We start from the raw sequence: 21,485 nt of genomic DNA on the forward strand, positions 1-21,485 counted from the left end.
TCAAACGTCACAGAATAGTGCAGAAGTACAGCAGTGGCCAACATTAATGAAAATATTGACCTTGTTTTGCCTCCAAAACATGATTTCATTTCCTAATGGTCATGAAACTTGATGGTCGCTCTATCAAATATCAGATTAAGTGAGTCAAACTGTTTTTATCCTTGTTTAACTTTAATATTTGGTTGCAGCATTTACAGCAGCACATCTCTCTGGCATAGTGTGAATATATTTCCTCTGAGAGCTTCACTCATGTTACCCCATGCCTTCTGCAACTGAAGGCTTTCCTTTGAATGTACAATAGATCTGTCTAGTTTATTTTCCAACTCGCCTTGAATGTGCTCGATGGGGTTGAGGTCGGGACTTTGAGGGGGCCAGTCCATCATGTTCAATGTCCCAGCAGATTCCTTCCGTCGCAGGTAGTTCCCAGCAATAGTTAGAAGAATGTTTCGGGCCATTGTCCTCTTGGAAAATAAATCCAGCCCCAATAAGACGACTCCCAGATGGGAAGTGTTCTAATCATTTTGGCCACCACTGTACATGAATTGGGACGCACCATCACTGTTGCATTTTTGCATGCAAAATAGTCTTGTATTTATGTAAGTTTATATACTGTGTGTTCCTGCCAAACTCACTGTTAGAAAACATTTCAGAGATTGAACTGAACCCATATTAGGAAATATATAAAGGTTACAGTTGGCTCTATGTGAGGGTTAGCCACTACACCACACAACATTAGCTTACTTAAGTGTTCAGAGCTGCCTCAAGTGTTTATTTCTCCCTCAATTTAACGCAATGAGAGAAATATGTTCGCCTACCGCAATGTCTATGTTTAGATATAAACAGACTTTCAGCACTTCTCCCCTCTGTTTTCTGCGTGCGGCATGTGTTGATTCCTCTGTCCCCACCATGTGGTGAGCGGGGAAGGTGCTATCCATCCTCAGATACAGCATCCTTCACTGATAACAGACGCACAGGTGGCGATGCTTTTTTCGCTGCCTTGCTGTATTTTCATCTCGTTTTTTGTGTGTGGATATTGCACCAGAGGCCAAGCTGATTTTATTATGTCCAGGGTTCATGCATGTTATCTATCAATTATTCATACGGAGGAGAAATGGCTTGCGGGTCATGTTTACAGGATGATATAACAAACCCTGAACCTTTGAGGCATTTTTGGATACAGATGTGAAGCGAACAGCTGCAAGGGTATAGTTTTAGGTTCGAGCGTCTCCGGTGAAGGTTGTGTGTACGAGCGAGTCTCATCCCCGCTAGCTTTTCGCCTGCACATTCAATGAGCCCCGAGGAGTCTCCCACCTCAAAGAGATCCTGGCAGATTGCGCGCGAGCATCTCTGTCCCTACGGGACGGGCATTGATGTGTGAGGCGGATGTCCAGCCCATGCCTGCAAATCCAGACAAGTGTGCTAGGAATCAGAGTAGAGACCTCTGCCATCTCGCCCCGAGCAAGTAGATGGCCCTGGGGTATAAATCTCTGCTTGAGTGACCTCTCTCCTCTGAGTCTAACTGAGAGCCCCTCCATATCAAGAGAGAGTCTAATAAGAGAACAAAGACATGGAGAGGCTTGGACAGCATACTGAACAGTGATATGCGCCATGTGAACCATCTGGGCCGAGTGTGTCTGGATTGGTGTGTTCGCTCATTAACTGTATAGGCTACTCATACAGATAGTGGAACGATGATCTGACTGTTCATTTTCATGGAAACAGCACGTCTGGTAAAAGCAGTGTTTACCTTTCTAAGAAAAGACATTACCGCCATTTTGATGCAGGACTGACGCGACAACAGCAGCTTTACACCTCATCCATCCAGGGTTGAATTCGATTCAATTCAACAAAAATGTATTTCGTTCCTCACAAACAATTTTTCATAATAAATCAAAAATATTCATAATAACCGAAAAATGGTGTAGGGTGAGCCTTTGCTTACTATGCCTAACTTTTTTAGCCATTATAGTAAAAAGGCACTTTCTCTGAATAGAATACAAAATAGAGCCTGAAACTCCTAAAAAAATATAAAAAATTATATATAAAATTCTAAAATATTTATATTAATTCTAAATATAAAAAAACTCTATTTAACCTAATTTAATCTATTTAACTCTCACGACATTCGAAATAGATATTGACAATAAACTTTCTTTTTTCCTCATTGAAAGCCACTGGTTGTAAAAAAAGAAAAGAAAAAAAAGAAAAAGATGTTAATGTATGTTTGCATGTTTTCCTTTTGGGTGAATTTTGGATTTGGATTGTATTATTTATTTAACATTGTTTGAATTAATTAAAAAAAAACATTATTTTATTTTATTTATTATTTTACTTTACTTTACTAGACTAAAAAAATATTAAAAATTATACACAAATCAGTAAAAACAGCATGTTTATTAGGAAAATTGAATAGTCAACATTTATACAACAAATAAAATGCTATAATGCTGCAAAATGTATATATATACACACACACGCATACATGCATGCATATATAAACTGACTAAGCAAAACACTAAAATACACTACTGTGATTTTTTTTATTGTTTTTGAAAGACTTTTTAACTGAATTTATTTGAACAAAAATTACAGCAAAAACTGTAATAATCTCAAATATTATTGCAATTCAAAATAGCTGTTTTCTATTGTAATATATTGTAAAATGTAATTTATTCCTGTGATCAAAGCTGAATTTTCAGCATCATTACTTCAGTCCTCAGTGTCACATGATCCTTCAGAAAGAGTGTAAACCTTTTATACATATTTATGTAATAAGCATCATTTTTTCATCATTTTCAAGTTTCCCCCGAACAATATAAATGTGTGTCATCAGTAATTTTAGTCACTTTACAAATATCATTTATATACAGTACAAACTATTTGGAGCCCTGCGCCGAACCTTGTGGAACACCATAATTTACTTGTACAAATTGACATCTATCATCAAGGTAACTTTTTAACCAAAAGAAGGCTATTCCTCTTAGACTATATCTCTCCAGTTTCATCTTCAATAAAATTAGTTACTGTAGTTGTAGTTTTAATCAGTGGTGGACAGAAACAAAGTATTTTCACTTCGATACAGTACGTAAGCACATTTTTCAGGTATCTGGGCCCGAATTTATCAATGGTGGCGCACAGATTTGTGTGTAATGAGTGCGTAAGAAAAGTTTCACGCAAAGTGTGGGATCTACCAACTAGTACTTAGCAGAGAATCTAGCGGTAGAATAGCGACACTACACATAAAAAGCATTTAAGTGTCACAGTATGCATTAAGCCAGGGGTCTCCAAACTCGGTCCTGGAGGGCCACTGTCCTGCAGAGTTTAGCTCCAACCCCAAATAAACACACCAGAACCAGCTAATCAGTGTCTAACAAGGCCCTAGTAAAACACTAATTAACTGGTTCAGGTGTGTTTAATTGGGGGTTGGAGCTAAACTTTGCAGGACAGTGGCCCTCCAGGACCTCTGCATATGTCCTGTGTTTCCTTCAATTACAAAACACTAAATTTATATTTTTTGTAGTTTTAAACACAATGAGTAATTGGAGTCAAACCCTATAAAAGACAGCTGTGACAAATGTTGGCTGCAATTATTTCCTTGGCACCAACCTACATCTAGTTCCCTTACTAATTCCTCAACAAGCCGAAATAAAATGGGGCTTTTATGCTATCGCCAGATTCCCAAACATTATTGCACCCACATCGCCATAAAAGCACCAACCAATGAATTGAATGATGTAAATAGAAAAGGGTTTCATTCTGCTAACGTGTAAATAATTTGTGATGCAAATGTGTTGTGTCATTCTGTGTTTGTGAAGTTCCTCTTCTTTGCCATTATTGAGGTGAGGAAAAAATACAATCACGTGATTTTTAAAGGGAAGTGTTGTCACCATATTTGGTTTCCGAATGCTAATGAGCGTGAACGTGAATGAGCGTGGTACTTACGTACTCTGAACTGTGTGCGCATGTTTGATAAATACGGATTTTCTTGTACTTAGGCACATTCTAAATTTCATATGTAGGACAAAATTTCATAACACCGTTGATAAATGAGGGCCCTGTACTTTAATGGAATATTTTATTTTATTGCCTTATTATCATCTGTGCAGTATGACTGGACATTTCATTGTTATTTCATGTAATGGACATTTTCAGTTTCTTCCTAAGCTTTTATTGCACTTAATATGTAATAAAACCCTCTCTAACCCAATCTTAACCTAACCTCAAGTCATGCTTCAGGTGTAAAACATTAACATGTATGATCTGAATTCATTTTTTTTCACTCTCTGAAATGAAACGTCCATATTCTGCATAATTCTTAAAGGGATAATGCACCCAAAAATGAAAATTGACATCTTTTACTCGCCACCACATGCTATTACAAACTACCTTTCCTCTGTGGGGAATTGTTAACTGTTGTCCATACAATGAATGTAATTTTAGACCCACTATAGAGAAAAAAAGCAACAAAAAAATGACATGACATGGTGAACTACTACCTTGGCGTTGGTCTAAATATTAAATAGTTGCTTGCAATGTTTCCTTTTCAGCACAACAGGGTGTTTCTATCCAGGGATATTTTTTATTTGCTCTAACTGCAAGAACACCGCAGGACTGGTATCCCAGCGTGCTTTGCAGATTATGCTAATGAAAGTAAATTGAAATCATGCCTCTCTCCACCTGAGTTGTCACAGGGAGAAGGAAAGGTGTGTCCCCTCCCCATTCACTTCTGTTTCTTTCAAAGAGCAAATTGAATTGGTGATCGAGTCCAGCTCCAGAGATGGAGAGAGGGAGAACCACAAAGCTATTTTTTATTTCTGAATTGTGTAAGTCATGAGAAAAGAGGGAAAAAGTGTGAATTAATCACAGGCCTCATTTCCATAGCAGCCGGTAAGCATCTGTCAGGGTGTGTTAAGCGTAAGAGGATGTATGGAAAAGGCCAATCTTCTGCAGTGGTTGGGACTCGGGAGCTGTGCTGAGGAGAAAGAAACTGTGAATTAAAGCCAGAGCCTCTCTCAGAGCAATCTACATGTGAGCGATGCTCGTCATACTTATTTTCATAACACACGGATGTCTCAGACCTACATGAGTGTAAAAAGGCACTTTCTGTGAATAGAATACAAAAATAGAGCCTGAAACTCCTAAATCTAAAAAGAGCATGTTATTGTGAAAATTTAATAGTCAGCATTTATAAAATAATGAGCTAATTTAAAACTTTTATTTACAAAATCGTTTAAAGAACAACATGCTATAATGCTGCAATATTTAAAATAGGCTTCACATAGAGAAGGAATTAAAATAATGATCAAAAAATCACAACATATGCATAAGGAATAAAAATAAGAATCGTAATTAAAGGATTAGTTCACAATTTACTCACCCCCATCTCATCCAAGATGTTCATGTCTTTCTTTCTTCAGTGGAAGTTTTTTGAGGATTTTTCTTCACATGATGGACTTCAATGGCAACCAACATGTTGAAGGTCCAAATCAATGCAGTTTCAAAGGAAGGGCTTCAGAGGCTCTGCACGATCCCACATGAGGAATAGAGTCTGATCTAGACAAACCATCGGCCATTTTCTAATATACACTATACACTCACCTAAAGGATTATTAGGAACACCATACTAATACTGTGTTTGACCCCCTTTCGCCTTCAGAACTGCCTTAATTCTACGTGGCATTGATTCAACAAGGTGCTGAAAGCATTCTTTAGAAATGTTGGCCCATATTGATAGGAGAGCATCTTGCAGTTGATGGAGATTTGTGGGATGCACATCCAGGGCACGAAGCTCCCGTTCCACCACATCCCAAAGATGCTCTATTGGGTTGAGATCTGGTGACTGTGGGGGCCATTTTAGTACAGTGAACTCATTGTCATGTTCAAGAAACCAATTTGAAATGATTCAAGCTTTGTGACAAGGTGCATTATCCTGCTGGAAGTAGCCATCAGAGGATGGGGACATGGTGGTCATAAAGGGATGGACATGGTCAGAAACAATGCTCAGGCATTCCGTGGCCTAAGGTGTCCCAAGGAAACATCCCCCACACCATTACACCACCACCACCAGCCTGCACAGTGGTAACAAGGCATGATGGATCCATGTTCTCATTCTGTTTACGCCAAATTCTGACTCTACCATCTGAATGTCTCAACAGAAATCCAGACTCATCAGACCAGGCAACATTTTTCCAGTCTTCAACTGTCCAATTTTGGTGAGCTTGTGCAAATTGTAGCCTCTTTTTCCTATTTGTAGTGGAGATGAGTGGTACCCGGTGGGGTCTTCTGCGGTTGTAGCCCATCCGCCTCAAGGTTGTGCGTGTTGTGGCTTCACAAATGCTTTGCTGCATACCTCGGTTGTAACGAGTGGTTATTTCAGTCAAAATTGCTCTTCTATCAGCTTGAATCAGTCGGCCCATTCTCCTCTGACCTCTAGCATCAACAAGGCATTTTCGCCCACAGGACTGCCGCATACGGGATGTTTTTCCCTTTTCACAACATTCTTTGTAAACCCTAGAAATGGTTGTGCATGAAAATCCCAGATTGTGAAATACTCAGACCGGCCCGTCTGGCACCAACAACCATGCCACGCTCAAAATTGCTTAAATCACCTTTCTTTCCCATTCTGACAATCAGTTTGGAGTTCAGGAGATTGTCTTGACCAGGATCACACCCCTAAATGCATTGAAGCAACTGCCATGTGATTGGTTGATTAGATGATTGCATTAATGAGAAATTGAACAGGTGTTCCTAATAATCCTTTAGGTGAGTGTATATATATATAAATACTTTTTAACCTAAATTGCTCATCTTACGCTGCTCTGAACACACCACGGATTGCGTCGGAAAGGTCATGCTAGACATATAGGCAGAAGTACCGCCCCCGTGTTTACAAAGCGCTCGTGCTAAGACTAATAAAAACATCCTTTAGCAAACAAAGGTTAAACAACGATGTCGGTCGATTTTGAAGTTGGAGATGGAGGTTTTTTTCTTGGTAAAGGGCGTTTGTATTAGTCTTCGCACGTTCGCTTGGGGCGGTACTTCCGCCTGTGTGTGACCTTTCCGACATGATTGCGCAATCTGTGGCACGTCACAGAGCAGCGCAAGATGAGCAATTTAGGATAAAACGTATATAAATGTTTATTTTTTCTTGAAAATGACTGATGGTTTGGCTAGATCAGACCATATTCCTCGTGTGGGATCGTGCAGAGCCTCTGAAGCCCTTCCTTTGAAACTGCTTTGATGTGGACCTTCAACGTTTTGGTTGCCATTGAAGTCTATTGTGTGGAGAAAAATCCTGAAATGTTTTCCTCAAAAAACGTAATTTCTTTTCCACTGAAGAAAAAAAGACTTGAAAATCTTGGATGAGATGGGGGTGAGTAAAATATCAGGAAATTTTAGTTTTGAAGTGAACTAATCCTTTAACTAAAGGCCAATATTGCGTGCAGAATTATTAGGCACGTTGACTTTCAAACTTGAGTTAGGTAAAGAATCCTAAAAAATGACCCCCACTCAATAAGAAGGACTGGCTGTAGGTTTTGGGAGTTCATCTTTAGTCCTCTCCTAGCCTGAAGTCCGTTTTGCAGATATAGACTAAAAATGAACTCCCAAAACGTACTGCCAGATTCTGGAAGATGAATTCTTCAAACAGTGGTACTAGAGGATGTGGTGCTGGTCCTTCAAGAATCACTCTCAACCTATCTGTACATAAAGCCTATAAAAAGCAGTCTTCATGTATTTTACAACACATCAGCTTGTGATTCTTATTGAGTGGGGGTCATTTTTTAGGATTCTTTACCTAACTGAAGTCTCTGAGATCCTGACACCTTGCACTTCTGGAGACTCCAGGTAGGTTGCAGTTCTGGAAAATGGTGGCGCTGGAGACTAAAAGGTTCCTGATGGTTTCACCCTTAATTCTTCACCTTAATTCTTAATTGTTTTGTGTCTTTTCTTCGCCACCTGTTTTTGGCTGACCCAATGAGCATTTCACTGTCCAATGGTCATGCCTTAACTGCAATGTCTAGTATTGCATTAGTATTGTATCCTTCTCATGGACATTTAATCATTTTTGACTTTTCAGTCTGAGTTCAATCTCTTTTTTGGCTCATTTTATCTAGAAAGAAGAAAACATGCCTAATAATTCTGAATATAAGGTGTTTTTCATTTCCAACCTTCATGAACAATTATATATAACTTATAAATGATTAAATACAAAATTAATAGTAGTTATTAAGATTTGGAATTGGTAAAATGTGCCTGGGAAAAAAAAATATCAACGTGTTTAATAATTCTGCACGCAGTGTACTATTCCTGACTACCTGAATTACTAAATCTGGGGCTAAAAAAATACTAAATTAAATATATTAACTAACTAAATTGTATTATTTTAATACAATACTATAACAATAAACACTCAGCGAAGGCAAACTAATTTATCTAACATACACTACTGTTCAAAAGTTTGGGATGGGTAAGATTTGTTGAATGTATTTTTTAACTGCATTTATTTGAACAAAAAATACAGTAAAAATGGTAATAATCTTACAATTTAAAATAGCAGTTTTCTATGTGAATATATTTTAAAATGTAATTTATTCATGTGATGAAAACATGACAACAAATCCTTTAGAAATCATTCAAATATGCTGATTTGCTGCCCAAGAAACATTTATTATTATTATTATCAATTGTGCTGCGTAATAACAAGGTAAGATTCTTACTGAACCCAGACTTTTGAAAGGTTGTGAGTCTAAGAGTTTTCGGGATTTGTGCATCTAATGCTTTTAAAGTGAGCGATGGGACACAAAGTGTACCCTATTAGTGGAAAGTGCCAATACTATAAATAGAAATCTGCCCAATTAGTATTCCATTTGTGAGAGGACAGCTGGAGGAGTGTGTAAACCATCAGAGCTGAGAATATTGATTCGTGCATCCGCTCGTTTTATCTTTATCAGAATAGTTTTTTTGAGGATTCTTTTGTTTTGTTCCCTGTCAGAGAGATGCACAGACCTTTGCTTCAGTCCAAGAGCTGCTCACATGTCATGCACACATCCAGCTTCAAATGGCACTTCTCAAAAAAAGGGGGCTACAGGGAAAGCAAAGGGAAGTGTAAGGAATGGCATCAAGAAGCTGAGGATGTGTCAGGAATGACTAAACCCTGACTCGTGAACCAACCTTATCAGTTGTCTCTAAATGTAGCCTGGATTTCTTTCCAGTGAGACTGCAGTATTTTCGTCTCGTTTTCCCATTACCAATATCTAAACATTCTTAAATCCAGATACATTTACTTGAGAAGCAAGATGACATAAGATATTAAGTCTTGTTTTCTGCCTAATATAAGAAAAATATCTTCTTGTGACAAATAATTGTCATAACTACTCTAATTTCTTAACATAATATTTGAAAATGTACCCTACTTAACCCCTTACAGCACAACCAACATTTTGGCAAGTGGGGCATGACATACACAAAATATAAAGTTTACTGCTCATAAGTGAATGATGAATAGACACATAACCAACATATATTTCGAAAGCCGACAATTGACCGTTCGCAAAGACCCGCCCCATTTAGTTACTGTTGCTATGTCCGACAAGCTGCGCTCTCACACCACACATCGTGTTCTCACGCAGGGAAAAGGACAGGACAGAGCAAGTTACTTTTAATATGAAACATAGTCTCAACTCTAAAATGTTGTCATTTTTTAAAGAAATGTAACCAATAAACAGCGTTTTGTGGCTCTTTAATGTGTCGTGATCGCTGTAGCGCCTCAGTTAAAGCTGCTCGTAAACCGATAATCTCTTCCTTCTAGTATCAAATAAACATGAATGAACTTCAGAAGGAATGTTGTTTCAACCGTGGAAAGACGTCAGTATACACTGTTTTTCAAGTTAATCTACAAACTCTCTTGACTGTTTTGTCGGACAAAAATGGCAGATTCGGCGGATGGCGGATTATGATTGGTCAGATCGCCTGTCAATCAAACTCCCAGCGAAGGGTGAATTGAGAGTTTACAGTTCAAGACTCAGAATTACTCTTGACTGTTAATATGGAGATATAGCCTATAAGCTCAAACATAAAAACAAAATTAATTTAAATGTATAAATATTTGGGCTGTCAACGTTAACGCGTTTTTTACATATAATGAAAGCAATCTCGTTGTTGTTGCTCTGTACACATACTATATACTGTGAATTCTGTAAAGTTTTTTTCCTGTAATGTTTTTTGTTTTCATGGGTGCTTAGGTGTGTATAAATGTATTATATAATAGAATGGTTATTTGGTGTCCTTTTGGATTCTCCAATGATCCCTGAAGCTTGCAGAAAATACAGTTTTGTGAGAATCACCCTTCAATCTGATTGTTTACTTTGGATAAAGCAAATTATGACTAAATTAATGTGTTTAAAAAGATAAATGGCGTATGCTTAATTTCATGATAAGTGTGCGGTTAATCGTGATTAATCGCACAACAAAGGTGTGATTAATTGCGATTAAAAATGTATCTATTGACAGCCCTAATAAATATATAATGTGGATGTGGTATAACAACACCAAGTGAAGCCACAAGTGTGGTCATGCTTCATTTCAAATCTGAGGATGTTTTCTCTAAAACGATGAATTTTATTACGCATTTTCTAAAACCATGTGAGTTTTTAGAGAAGGCTGATAAGATGCTAATATAATATTTTACGTCCCTGTAAACACACACTTGCTGTCTATTGTCTAATGTCTGGTGAGGTGAGCTGCTCCATTCACGTTTCTATTGTTCTCACTCGACAAACCTTTCACACTTCTGTCGGTGTGAGAACTAATCTTCATTATTCTTTTATCGTTATCCTTTTGTTTGTATTCAGCCATTATTAGCCTTTATTCTGGCATTACATGGCTTGCCATGGCTCCTGACATAAATTAAGAAATGAATGTCACTACAACCTACACTCTAAAAAAATGGTGCTATATGGCACTAAAAGTGGTTCTACCAGAAAGACTCGGGAGGCCAGATGAAGTACAATGAAGTAACACATTTATTAACAGACCTGCAAGTATTATATTTAGATTTTCTTTGGCGTAGGTCCCGTCCGTATCTCCCATCTCGGGGGTTTCGGACTCTGCATTTCCTGCCTGGAGATGAAGGCAGGGGCGCAGGGGAGGTATAGGCAGGGACCATCCTGGTGGTGGTGGGGAGGATGGAGGTAAATGTTGGCGTCAGCATCTGTGAACTCAAACATTTGTGAGATATTTTATACTCTGAGAATTAGGACATGATTGGTTAGGTCTGAATGTAATAAGTGACGTAACATTGAATCTTCCTGGCAGAACTTTACGCTAGAGCTTTCATTTCTTGGCTCCTAATCATTGGGGAACCACTTTCGGTGCCATATAGCACCCTATCTCAACAGGTTCTGTATATGGTAGCGGTGCTATATGGTCATCCCAAAGAACTGCTGAAGCACCGAGATTTGGTGCTATACAGCACTTAATGTGGTTCCCCTATGATTACAAGCCAAAGAACCACTTTTAGTGCCAAATAGCACCATTTTTTTTAGAGTGTAGTTTTATCATAAACAGTCTTCAAATATCGAAGCTAGAGTCTTTAACCTTTCTAATGATATTCAGTTCGTCCAGAAAAAGTTAGAGTGTGATGTTTTAAAGTTGAGTAAATGTTGAAAAACAATAATCTGGGGCCGTCTGCGATCTTTGTTCGTAAAGATGTTAATGTGCTATTTTAAAAACAATTGATTGCAACTGTATTGCATTTATATTATATTGAATTGGTGTCCTAAATGTATCAAGTTTTTTTCACTCAAGTATGCCATTTTGTAAGGTGTGACATCTGAAAGACATTAATGATACTTATTTTGAGCTGCACTATGACTAAAATTCACTTTATTCACATGCAATGTACATACACTTATTTTGAGTTCTGCATTTTAAATGTATTTTAATACATTTGACATTACATTTTAATGTTATATTAATATTACATCAGTACATGTAGTCTACATTTTCTCGTCCCAGAACAGTGCATTTTAAGTCCAATTTCTCTCAGCTTCACTATACAAACTCCTGATGAGGACGTCGCCTTGCCTTCCTCTTTAAAACTTTCCCTGAGAAACAAAGTGATGCATTAGTGACCCCTGGCCTAATGTAATTATAATGGGTTGAGTATGATTACAACCGTGTACTCTTTAAGCCTTGTACATTATTAATAGGTGCATAAAAGCATGCATAATAGGATCAGTCTTTTGTCGAGATTCACATTGTAAAATAAATGAATAAGTAAACTGGCACAATATCATTTCATTTTTTCCCCTTCCAAATTGATTTGTTTTCACTCATTGCCCCATTTTGTTTGGTGCAAAACCTTAGCGGGCAGGATTGTTTTCTGACATGAAGTGGTAATTGTCTTGGCATCGCTAAAGCCTTGGAGATAGGAAACTCAAGAATAATGGATTGAGGACCGCCACTATCTTCCCTTCTATTGTTCTTATCAAAGGCATAAGGGACATGTCTACTCCCAGCACGCAAGCTGCCAACAGACTTGATGAGCCACGATTCATTTTCCAGAGTTTGCAGCCACTTTCAATAACAGCCTAATTTCATAAGTGCCCACAATACACACAAAACTATAGCTGGGTTCCAAATGTCGAAGGCTGCCTACTGCCCACATAGACATCTGTCATCTATAGTATGCTCTAAAGGCCCTAAAACACGAGCCGACGGTCAGCGGAGTGGCAGTCATTGAGTTTCTGCCACTAGTCGGACCCCGTGCAGAACACACATGCTAGTTGACAGTTGCATGTATTCCCGTTGGTGTGTTCAAGCACAGCTTTTTTGCTAGTTCTTTTAAGTCAACTTGGTGTGTCACAGCCTTTAAGACCGACAGAAGGCAACAGAGAATAGACACTTCATTGGGTTTTGTTGGATCATTGCCTGTCGGCATTGGTCAGCTCTCGTTTTCACCGATTGAACATGTTGAATCGGCATTTGTCAGGTCTTGGAATGTCTGAGAAGTGACTTCTCTATCGTTGCAGTGTCAATTGGTCTTTTGAAGAAAAGGTTCTAAATAGAACCTTAAAGCCTCACTGAAGTGCCTTAAAACGCTCAGCATTATTCAGTGTGTTGACGTAATTTCCACTGACAGGCCAGGACATATTGAGCAGCTCCTCCCCTTTTTGAAAATGGCCAATAGCGCTTTGTTTATATCACAGCTCGGCCAGAGCCGTTGAGCTTGACAAAGCCGCATTTGACAGCTTATGACAGCCAGAGTCTAATAGATTCCTCTTTTAGATTTAAAATGAAACTGTTACTAAAACAAAACAGTGAACATAATCATTCTGGGAATGTGCACTGGCGTCATCAGTGTTGTTTACAGGGGTCCTATAACAACTTTTTACAAGATGTAAAATAAGTCTCTGATGTCCTCAGAGTGTGTATGTGAAGTTTTAGCTCAAAATACCCCACAGATCATCTTTTATAGCATGTTAAAATTGTGACTTTTTGAGGGTGAGCTAAAATGCGCAGTTTTTGTGTGTGTCCCTTTAAATTCAAATGAGCTGCTGCTCCCCGCTTTCAGGAAGAGGGCGGAGCTTCACGTTCTTGTGTTAGCAGCTCCGATTACCTCACGCAGACACTGAAAATATCAGAAACTGTTCAGCCTTTTGTGTTCAAACCGGAGTCGGACAATGATGGAGAGACTCAAGAAGAAGAGACAACATGTAGAATGAGACAGGACGTTTCTGAATGGATAGATTATGAATTTATGAGTTAACTATCTTCAAGCTATTGATTAGCATATTCTGTCATGATAATCTATAAATCACTGGCGTGGGAACTGTTGTAAGATGCACAGAGTCAGAGAATATCTGCTGCATGAAGAGATATCAGGTATAGTTTAGTTTAATTACGGTTATAACTTATGTTGTCATCTTGCTTTATGACATGCTATTGCATTTGTGTTCGTACTGTATTGCAAGACGGATTTGACAGCTCGAGCAGAATCCCAAATGTGCTTGACTACAACAACTCTTCCTCTTCTCAACATGGCCTTTGTTGCGTGTTCTCGGGGGCGGTTTATGTAAATTGTAGGGTTTGTGATGCCACTAACCCATGAATAAGCTTGTTGTAGTCCATACCAGCTGATTGTTGTAGTCCTTAAAAAGTGATTTCTGTAAAAGAAAAGATCTCCCTTTGGTTTGAACTTTGAGCGTTGTAACACACTAACTAAAATAAAAAAAGGCAAATCATAATCCACCACCCCTTTAATGCTGAGTCTGTCTAACCGTTTCTCCTGATCTCGTCCATATCGCTTTAAAATACAGCATTCTGTGTAGAATGTAAATGGGATCTGATACGTTTTCTGGTCTGTGCCGACTCACTCATATGATAATGGCGGAAGTGAGAGACAGAAGTTTTGAATGCTTATATCTTCTAAATGTGAATTTTGTCATGTTTTGGAGCACACTAGCTTATAGATAACACTAACATATTCATACTAAAAGCCAAAAAAACTTCTATTTTGTTTTCATGGGGACTTTAAAGAGTTCTGTTCAGCACATCATATAGATCATTTTATGGATGTAGTTTTGATTCATTATTTCTTTTTTATTATTATTAAATGTTATGAATTAAACAGCTTGTAAAAATACCTTATTAGTAGAAAAAATGAAACATGAAAGCATTAATTTGAGACATTTCTCCTTTTGTTGAACCTTTTTGGCATAAAAGGTTTTGTAGGTCAAGACCCCTCGAGTTCTACATACAACCCCATTTTTGTTGTCTTGTCTTTTGTCTTACTGAGCCAATGGAAGTCATTCATAAATGACAGATATAGAAGTGTTGTACATGCAAATGGTTTCAATTATTTCAGTCTGTGCTTCAGTGCAATCGAACCGGTGAGAAAATGCCATTTGTTGTCCAGAACTGTGCAGCAGGTGCCAATAAAGCCAATCATGTTCAGGTAATCAAGCTCTTTGTTTACCTCAAATGACAAATAAGTCATTTTTTCAAAATTGGTTTCTGCAAGAGTTTGATTGCACGCTTGTTTTGCCGAGCAGAGAACTGTTTAATCACACAGTGGCTATGCTGAGCATCGATCCTCACAGTCCTGCTGAAGCACTGGAATCTCTGACAAATTTCAAAGACACGGTTAAGGATGTAGCATTATTATCGTGTCCATTTATATCGTGACTGTACAGCCCAGAACTAATTTCACCCACTCTTGAGAACTGCATTTCAAGCTCGGTTTCTATATATAAAGCCTTTTTTTTTTTCAATTAATTTCACCATGACAATAAGAGAGAGATACCCGTCAGTAGAATCCATACGCACACAACTTTTTTTCCCACTAGTTTTGTTCGTCGTACAATGTTTTGTTTAATCTTCTCCAATCCTTAAGATATAGGGTAGGGATTTGATGTAATGATGTTGAGTAGCATACTAATGATTTTCTCCTACTGGTGGAAACATCAAAGCATTGGACGGCAAATGAGACCGTAACAAGACAAAAGCGAAGCACAGTGGCACTCGTGGTACACGGAGATGTTACAGCATGAGAGCCAATTTAAAAGTTTGAAATAAACACACAGCCTTATTACCTCCGAGAGCTCTCGCTGGTTTATAATGCTCGGATCCATTGGAGAAAAATGATTCTGCGTAATGTATTCGCGTACAAGTACTTAGTGGCTTCTAATTGGGAATCTAAATGTGTGTGAAGTAAATGAGTAATACAGAAAAGCTTTCACCACACATTTGCTGCTTGTAAGCGTCCAGGTGGGATCTCCGCAGATGAGAGGTCACTTTGATTAGTGGACTTTATGGCTGATAAATGGTCAATGTTAAAAAAATAAATTGAGTTTACACTTTATTTTACAGTGTCGTTGTTACATATGTTACATGCGGTTTTTATAGTAATAACTATAAATTATGCATAATTACATGCAACTAAACCAAATCTACATGCAACTACCATAACCAGTACTTAAATGTATAATTACACTGTAACAAAGACTTTATTTTAAGGTGTCCTTGTTACACTGTGATTATATATTTGAGGACTGAGTAATAACCATAGGGTTAGGGTTTGCTTTATGGTTAGTTGAACGTAATTAAGCATAATTTACTCTTAATACTACAATAAGTACATGTAGTAAAAGGAACACTCAAATAAAGTATAACTCTTTATTCTAAGGTGTCCGTGTTACAGTATAATTATATATGTAAGGACTAGAGTAATATTATTTAACTACATGTACTTACTATAGGGTTAGGGTTAGGAGTAGGGGTTGGTTTAGGTTTAGTTGCATGTAATAATTTGCATACATAATTTATAGTTATTACTACAGAAACTAAATGTAACGTGTAACAAGGATGAATAAAACAATACATCATTTTAAATGCTACAAGTAAATCTGGGCATCACAACATTATAATGAAAAGTATGATTAATTTAATTTCAATTATTATAGTTTTTAAAGATACAATTTAAGTGAGCATTAGATGATAGCAAAGGTAATAAAATGTAACAATGGGATATAAAGTGTACTTAAGTTTTTATTATAGTTTTTTAAATTGTTAACAAGCTTTTATTTTTATTTTTTAGATTTAATGTTACACTCTAAAAAATGCTGGGTTAAAAACAACCCAAGTTGGGTTGAAAATGGACAAACCCAGCAATTGTTTTGTTTTTTAACCCAGTGGTTGGGTTAAATGTTTGCTTAAAACAACCCAATCGCTGGGTTAAAACAGCCTAATTGTTTTTTAGTTTTTTTTGTGTAATTTTTGTTAATTGTATTTTTTTTATTTTTTTTTTATTTTTTTTTCAGTTAATAGTTTTAGTGCTATAAAATCTATTTCAGTTTATTGCCAAGGCAACATTAGTTAAAAACATAAGTTTTTTTAACTGATATATTTTATTTTATTAATAGTTTTAGCCTACGATAATACCCCTGGTATATCAGTAATCAAGACTGTATCAATGTTTTATTGCACATTTTGACACTTTGCCTGTTTTTTCTCCTCCTCAGTTCTATTTGGACAGTTTGTCCTGTTCCAGACGTCACTGAATGATGTTGTGGACATTTACGATGGGCCGACGCAACAGTCCTCTCTGCTGTCTTCTCTCTCTGGGTCTCACTCAGGTACTGCTCAAATGCACTTCCTGTACTCTAAACTGAATGCGTGGCCATTATTCATCTCGGCCACTGATGGGGCCTTAAAATGTCCCCGTGCGATGCTGTTATTGCAAAACAAAAAAGAGGTGTTGCATTTTCTGCATTTTCTTTAGTTCTTTGATCTCTACAGCATAGCTTCAACACACTGATAATATTCAGAACAATACTAAACGAATCATGTTAATACAGATATGGTCAATATAAGCAGATAGAAACACCATAGAAGAAGATAAATAGCTATCGCTCTGGTGTAAAAGTGACAAGGCTGTGTTAATCTCATCATTTGTGTTCATCACATCTGTTGGGCTTTTACTCTGAAATGTGTTTATTGTCGTATGATTGAACAGCCTCATGGGAGTTCAAAATAAAATGAGACATTTCCCTTCTGCAGATATACGTCTCTATCAGAAGTCTTTTGGAGCCAAAAGAAGCCAAAATGATGCTCGGTGCAGTGATTTTTGATGTGTATAGGTTTCCGAAATGCAATTTTAAGTTCTATTTACTCTGTGTCTGTTTCCAGGGGAGTCGTTGCCCTTGAGTACAGGAAATCAAATAACTATCAAGTTTACTACAGTTGGACCAGAAACTGCCAAAGGCTTTCATTTTGTATACCAAGGTCAGTTTTCAGCTCTATCACATTTTATTTTATATATTTATTCTTTTTAACCAACGTCAAAACTATTGAGAATGTTTTTGGTTCCTCCTGTAACACTGGTGAGTATTTCATATGTACTTTTCAAAGTATACAATGATAAATGTTTCATTTTTTGTAATTTCTTTGTGCTTTTGTCCTTATTAGTTTAATTTATGTATTAAATATGGCTATTTTGTTTTTTTATTGTAACCAAGTTTTTATTTATTTCCGATTAATAATTTTAGTGCTTCAACTTCAACTTATTTCAGTCTATTTTATTTCAGTTCATTGAAATGTTTTTAGTTAATGATAATTAATAACCCTGTTACATACCAGTTTTTATAGTTATGGTCAACTCACAGCTATTTTGAAATGGGTATAACAAAATCTTTCTACATAAATCAAATGTATTGTCATCTTTTCAAAGCATTTAAACCAAACCTTATGTAATTAGCATTCCAACTTTTTTTGAATGTGGCTAGTTCAGTGTGCTTTGTGTCACGGTTGGTTTCGGGATTTGGTTCACGTTTATGTTTTCATGTCTTTTTTTTGTAATTTTGCCTCAGTCTTGTTTACTGGTTCTCGTCATGTGACCTCCTTGCCCTTATGTGATCATGTCATGTGCTTCCCTAGTTTCATGTGTCTTGTTCTGATTGGTTCCCTTCTCTATGTGTCATGTTCTCATTGGTTCATTGTCTTGCCATGTGGTGGAGTTCTGGCTGTTCATTAGTTGTCATAGTCATGTGTTCCCCTAGTCTCTGTAACGATAGTCCACTGGAGGCGAGTGTAGACCCAGACAGCAGCTGACTCCGAGCCGGATCCGTCTCCGAACCGGCAAATCCGCATTACAATCACCTCCGTTTCACTGCTCTAATACGGATCCAGCCCGGTCCGGGTTTTCGTGGGCGGGAACAACAGTCGCAAAGCAGATTCGGGCCACATTTGGGCCAAATCGCCATAAAGGAATCCGCATCTGGTCCGGAGCTGGCCCAGTGCTAGTCCGGATGAGTAAAAACAGATCCGTGCCGGTATTGGCCCGTCGTGCCAAAAGACACCGGTCCAAGTCCGATGCGCGGATCTGGCACAGAACTTACGAATGGTCTGGGCCAACTCTGGGCCAGATAATTTTTGCTATATGGGGATGAACCCAAGTGCAGTTTTATTGCCAATAATCCAAAGTGAGCAAACAGAAACAAGGACTTGGACTTGGACTTGACAAAGAACTCACCAACAGCAGTTTACAGGAAACATGATGCAAACATGAGGACTATAAATGCAGAGACTAGGGGAACACATGACTATGACAACTAATGAACAGCCAGAACTCAACCACATGGCAAGACAATGAACCAATGAGAACATGACACATAGAGAAGGGAACCAATCAGAACAAGACACATGAAACTAGGGAAGCACATGACATGATCACATAAGGGCAAGGAGGTCACATGACAAGAACCAGGAAACACGACTGAGGCAAAATTACAAAATGAAAGACATGAAAACATAAACGGGAACCAAATCCCAAAACCAACCATGACACTTTGACTGAGGCAGTACATTTTTTCAATCTAATAAGATACTAAGGTTATTTCACTAATCAAATGCATGGAAATTAATTTCGGATACAAAGATACAAGGCCATTGAAACATTAAGACTGTTTCAAATCTTTGTGTGAAGCTTCATTTTGTTTTAATATCTTTAAAGAGCCTTGAAATGTGAAGACCGTGTGTTCTAAAGGATTTCTCCCACACATCTTTATTTTAGTACTTTTGGAGACAATCAAACCGACTCCGCTTCTCGTGACTGAATGACAAGTCCAGAACCTTGTCTCTTCTAGATGAGTTATTATACTCTCCACTTTTAGATTGATGGGTATTTTTGGCATTTAAGATGTCTGGTTAGATCTGTGATTTAAATAGGCATTTTACAAGATATCTGCAATGTTACAAGCAAAGGAAACCGGTCGAATCCAGAATTTGTTAGCAGGTCAAGGCCTGACATTTTCAAGTTGTGTTTGTTCCACTTTCTGTGTAAGAGAGTTTCAAAAACAGCCTTTTTAAGGAAAGATGTGTACATTGAATAAAGGTCTTACTCTAACAGATACACATTTATTTATTTTTGATAAAAAGTATGGCTGCCACAGACATGGCTGTTTCATTAGGGGTGTAACGGTACACAAAAATTATGGTTTGGTTTTGAAGTCACGGTTTGGGATGTTTTCGGTACAGCAGTGGATCAAACTGTGGTTTAATGAACAAACTTAGACTGGGTAAACCCAGCCTGATCTGCCGGCGATTTGATTTCGCCCTGCCGCTCAGGCTGGAAACCTGTACATATTTCTATCCTTCTTCTGTTACGAATTTGCGGGGACCAATCACAAACCGGCTTGTCCACCTGGCGCGCTATTGCCGGGTTTGACACGATGACGGATAGAGAAGCGACGGATCGTTGGTCTGATTGGTTGAAGGACTATCCAATTGAGTACAGAGTAATTTGAACTATGCCCGTTGATCACGCCTCTTGTGCAGTAGAAAATACAGAGCAGACTCCCCAGACCAATGTTCAGTCTTAAAAGATTGAGCTTGGTCTGGTGATAGGCAGTGTTAATTTCGTTGACGAATAATTTTCGTCATCATTTTCGTCAACAACCTTTTTTCACTGACGAAAACGAGACGATAACTAAATAAAAACTAGTGCTGGATGACAAAAACTATGACGAAAATCAACTGTCATTTTCGTCAACAAATAAAAACGAGACGAAAATGTTAGGGAGGGTCGATTAGGGAAGAGATCCAGTCAGAACTGATATCCTGTGTCACAGATGCGCACATTTGATTTGAACATGCTGATCTAACGGCAGGAAAACACGGCTCACACATCCCCAATCCAGCGCTCCAGAGCGGCTCACAATCAATGAATAGCACACGTTTATCCCAGGCAATTGTTTATGAATTAATGCTGATGAATAATGACAATGTTTACTTTACGATGTTTATATAGTAATGTGTTTTAGACGGTTGTAACAACGCATATTTTTTGTCATCTGAACTTGAATGAGCTCCTGCAACTGGAGACATTTCAAAATAAGAGTCACAATGTATTTCGAGCTTTTTTATAATTACAAGTCACGCATTATATATTCGTTTTGGGTTACACAATAAACTGTATTTAATTTAATTCCAATTTAATTCATAGTCAGAAGGAAAGACCAGTATTTGACACATATTCAATAAAGTATCAGGGTTATAATAGTTAAATAAAACCATTTAAAAAATCTTCATTACTTGAAATTAAATAAATGTTAACTGAAATACAATAACCAAACTTATTTGAAGCTTTAGCTTAACCTGAAATGGCCTACTAACTAAAACAGAAATACAAAGTTATAAAAACTATAAAGCTGTTTTTAAAAAAACGAACAAATAAGTGAATTGAGCTCTCTTTCGTGTATTTTTAATGTGAAAAACAAAACGAACGTCAAATTGTCAGTTCAAGTGACAGTCGGTTAAGTAATGCTTAAATGCTTAATGTATTACAATTTAACTAAACTCATTAGATTTTAGTCGACTAAATCTACTGTAGATTTAGTCGACTAAAATCTAATGATATTTAGTTGACTAAAATTAGACTAAAACTAAAAACAATTCAGGTGACTAAAATATGACTAAAACTAAATGGC

General features: G+C 37.5%; 1 protein-coding gene across 1 annotated transcript in view; it reads left to right on the top strand.

The window, feature by feature from the left end:
* csmd3b (CUB and Sushi multiple domains 3b) overlaps nt 1-21,485 on the top strand; it is a gene marked incomplete at its 5' end in the record, with an annotated part of 796,761 nt that overhangs the window by 569,150 nt on the left and 206,126 nt on the right. The window contains 2 exons of the mRNA XM_079829185.1: nt 17,022-17,135; nt 17,689-17,784. Of these exons, the coding sequence (XP_079685311.1) occupies nt 17,022-17,135; nt 17,689-17,784 (210 nt within the window). The remainder of the gene's footprint in view (nt 1-17,021; nt 17,136-17,688; nt 17,785-21,485) is intronic.

The sequence above is a fragment of the Gobio gobio genome (genome assembly GCF_949357685.1).
Source record: "Gobio gobio genome assembly, chromosome: 11".
Lineage (NCBI taxonomy): Eukaryota > Metazoa > Chordata > Actinopteri > Cypriniformes > Gobionidae > Gobio > Gobio gobio.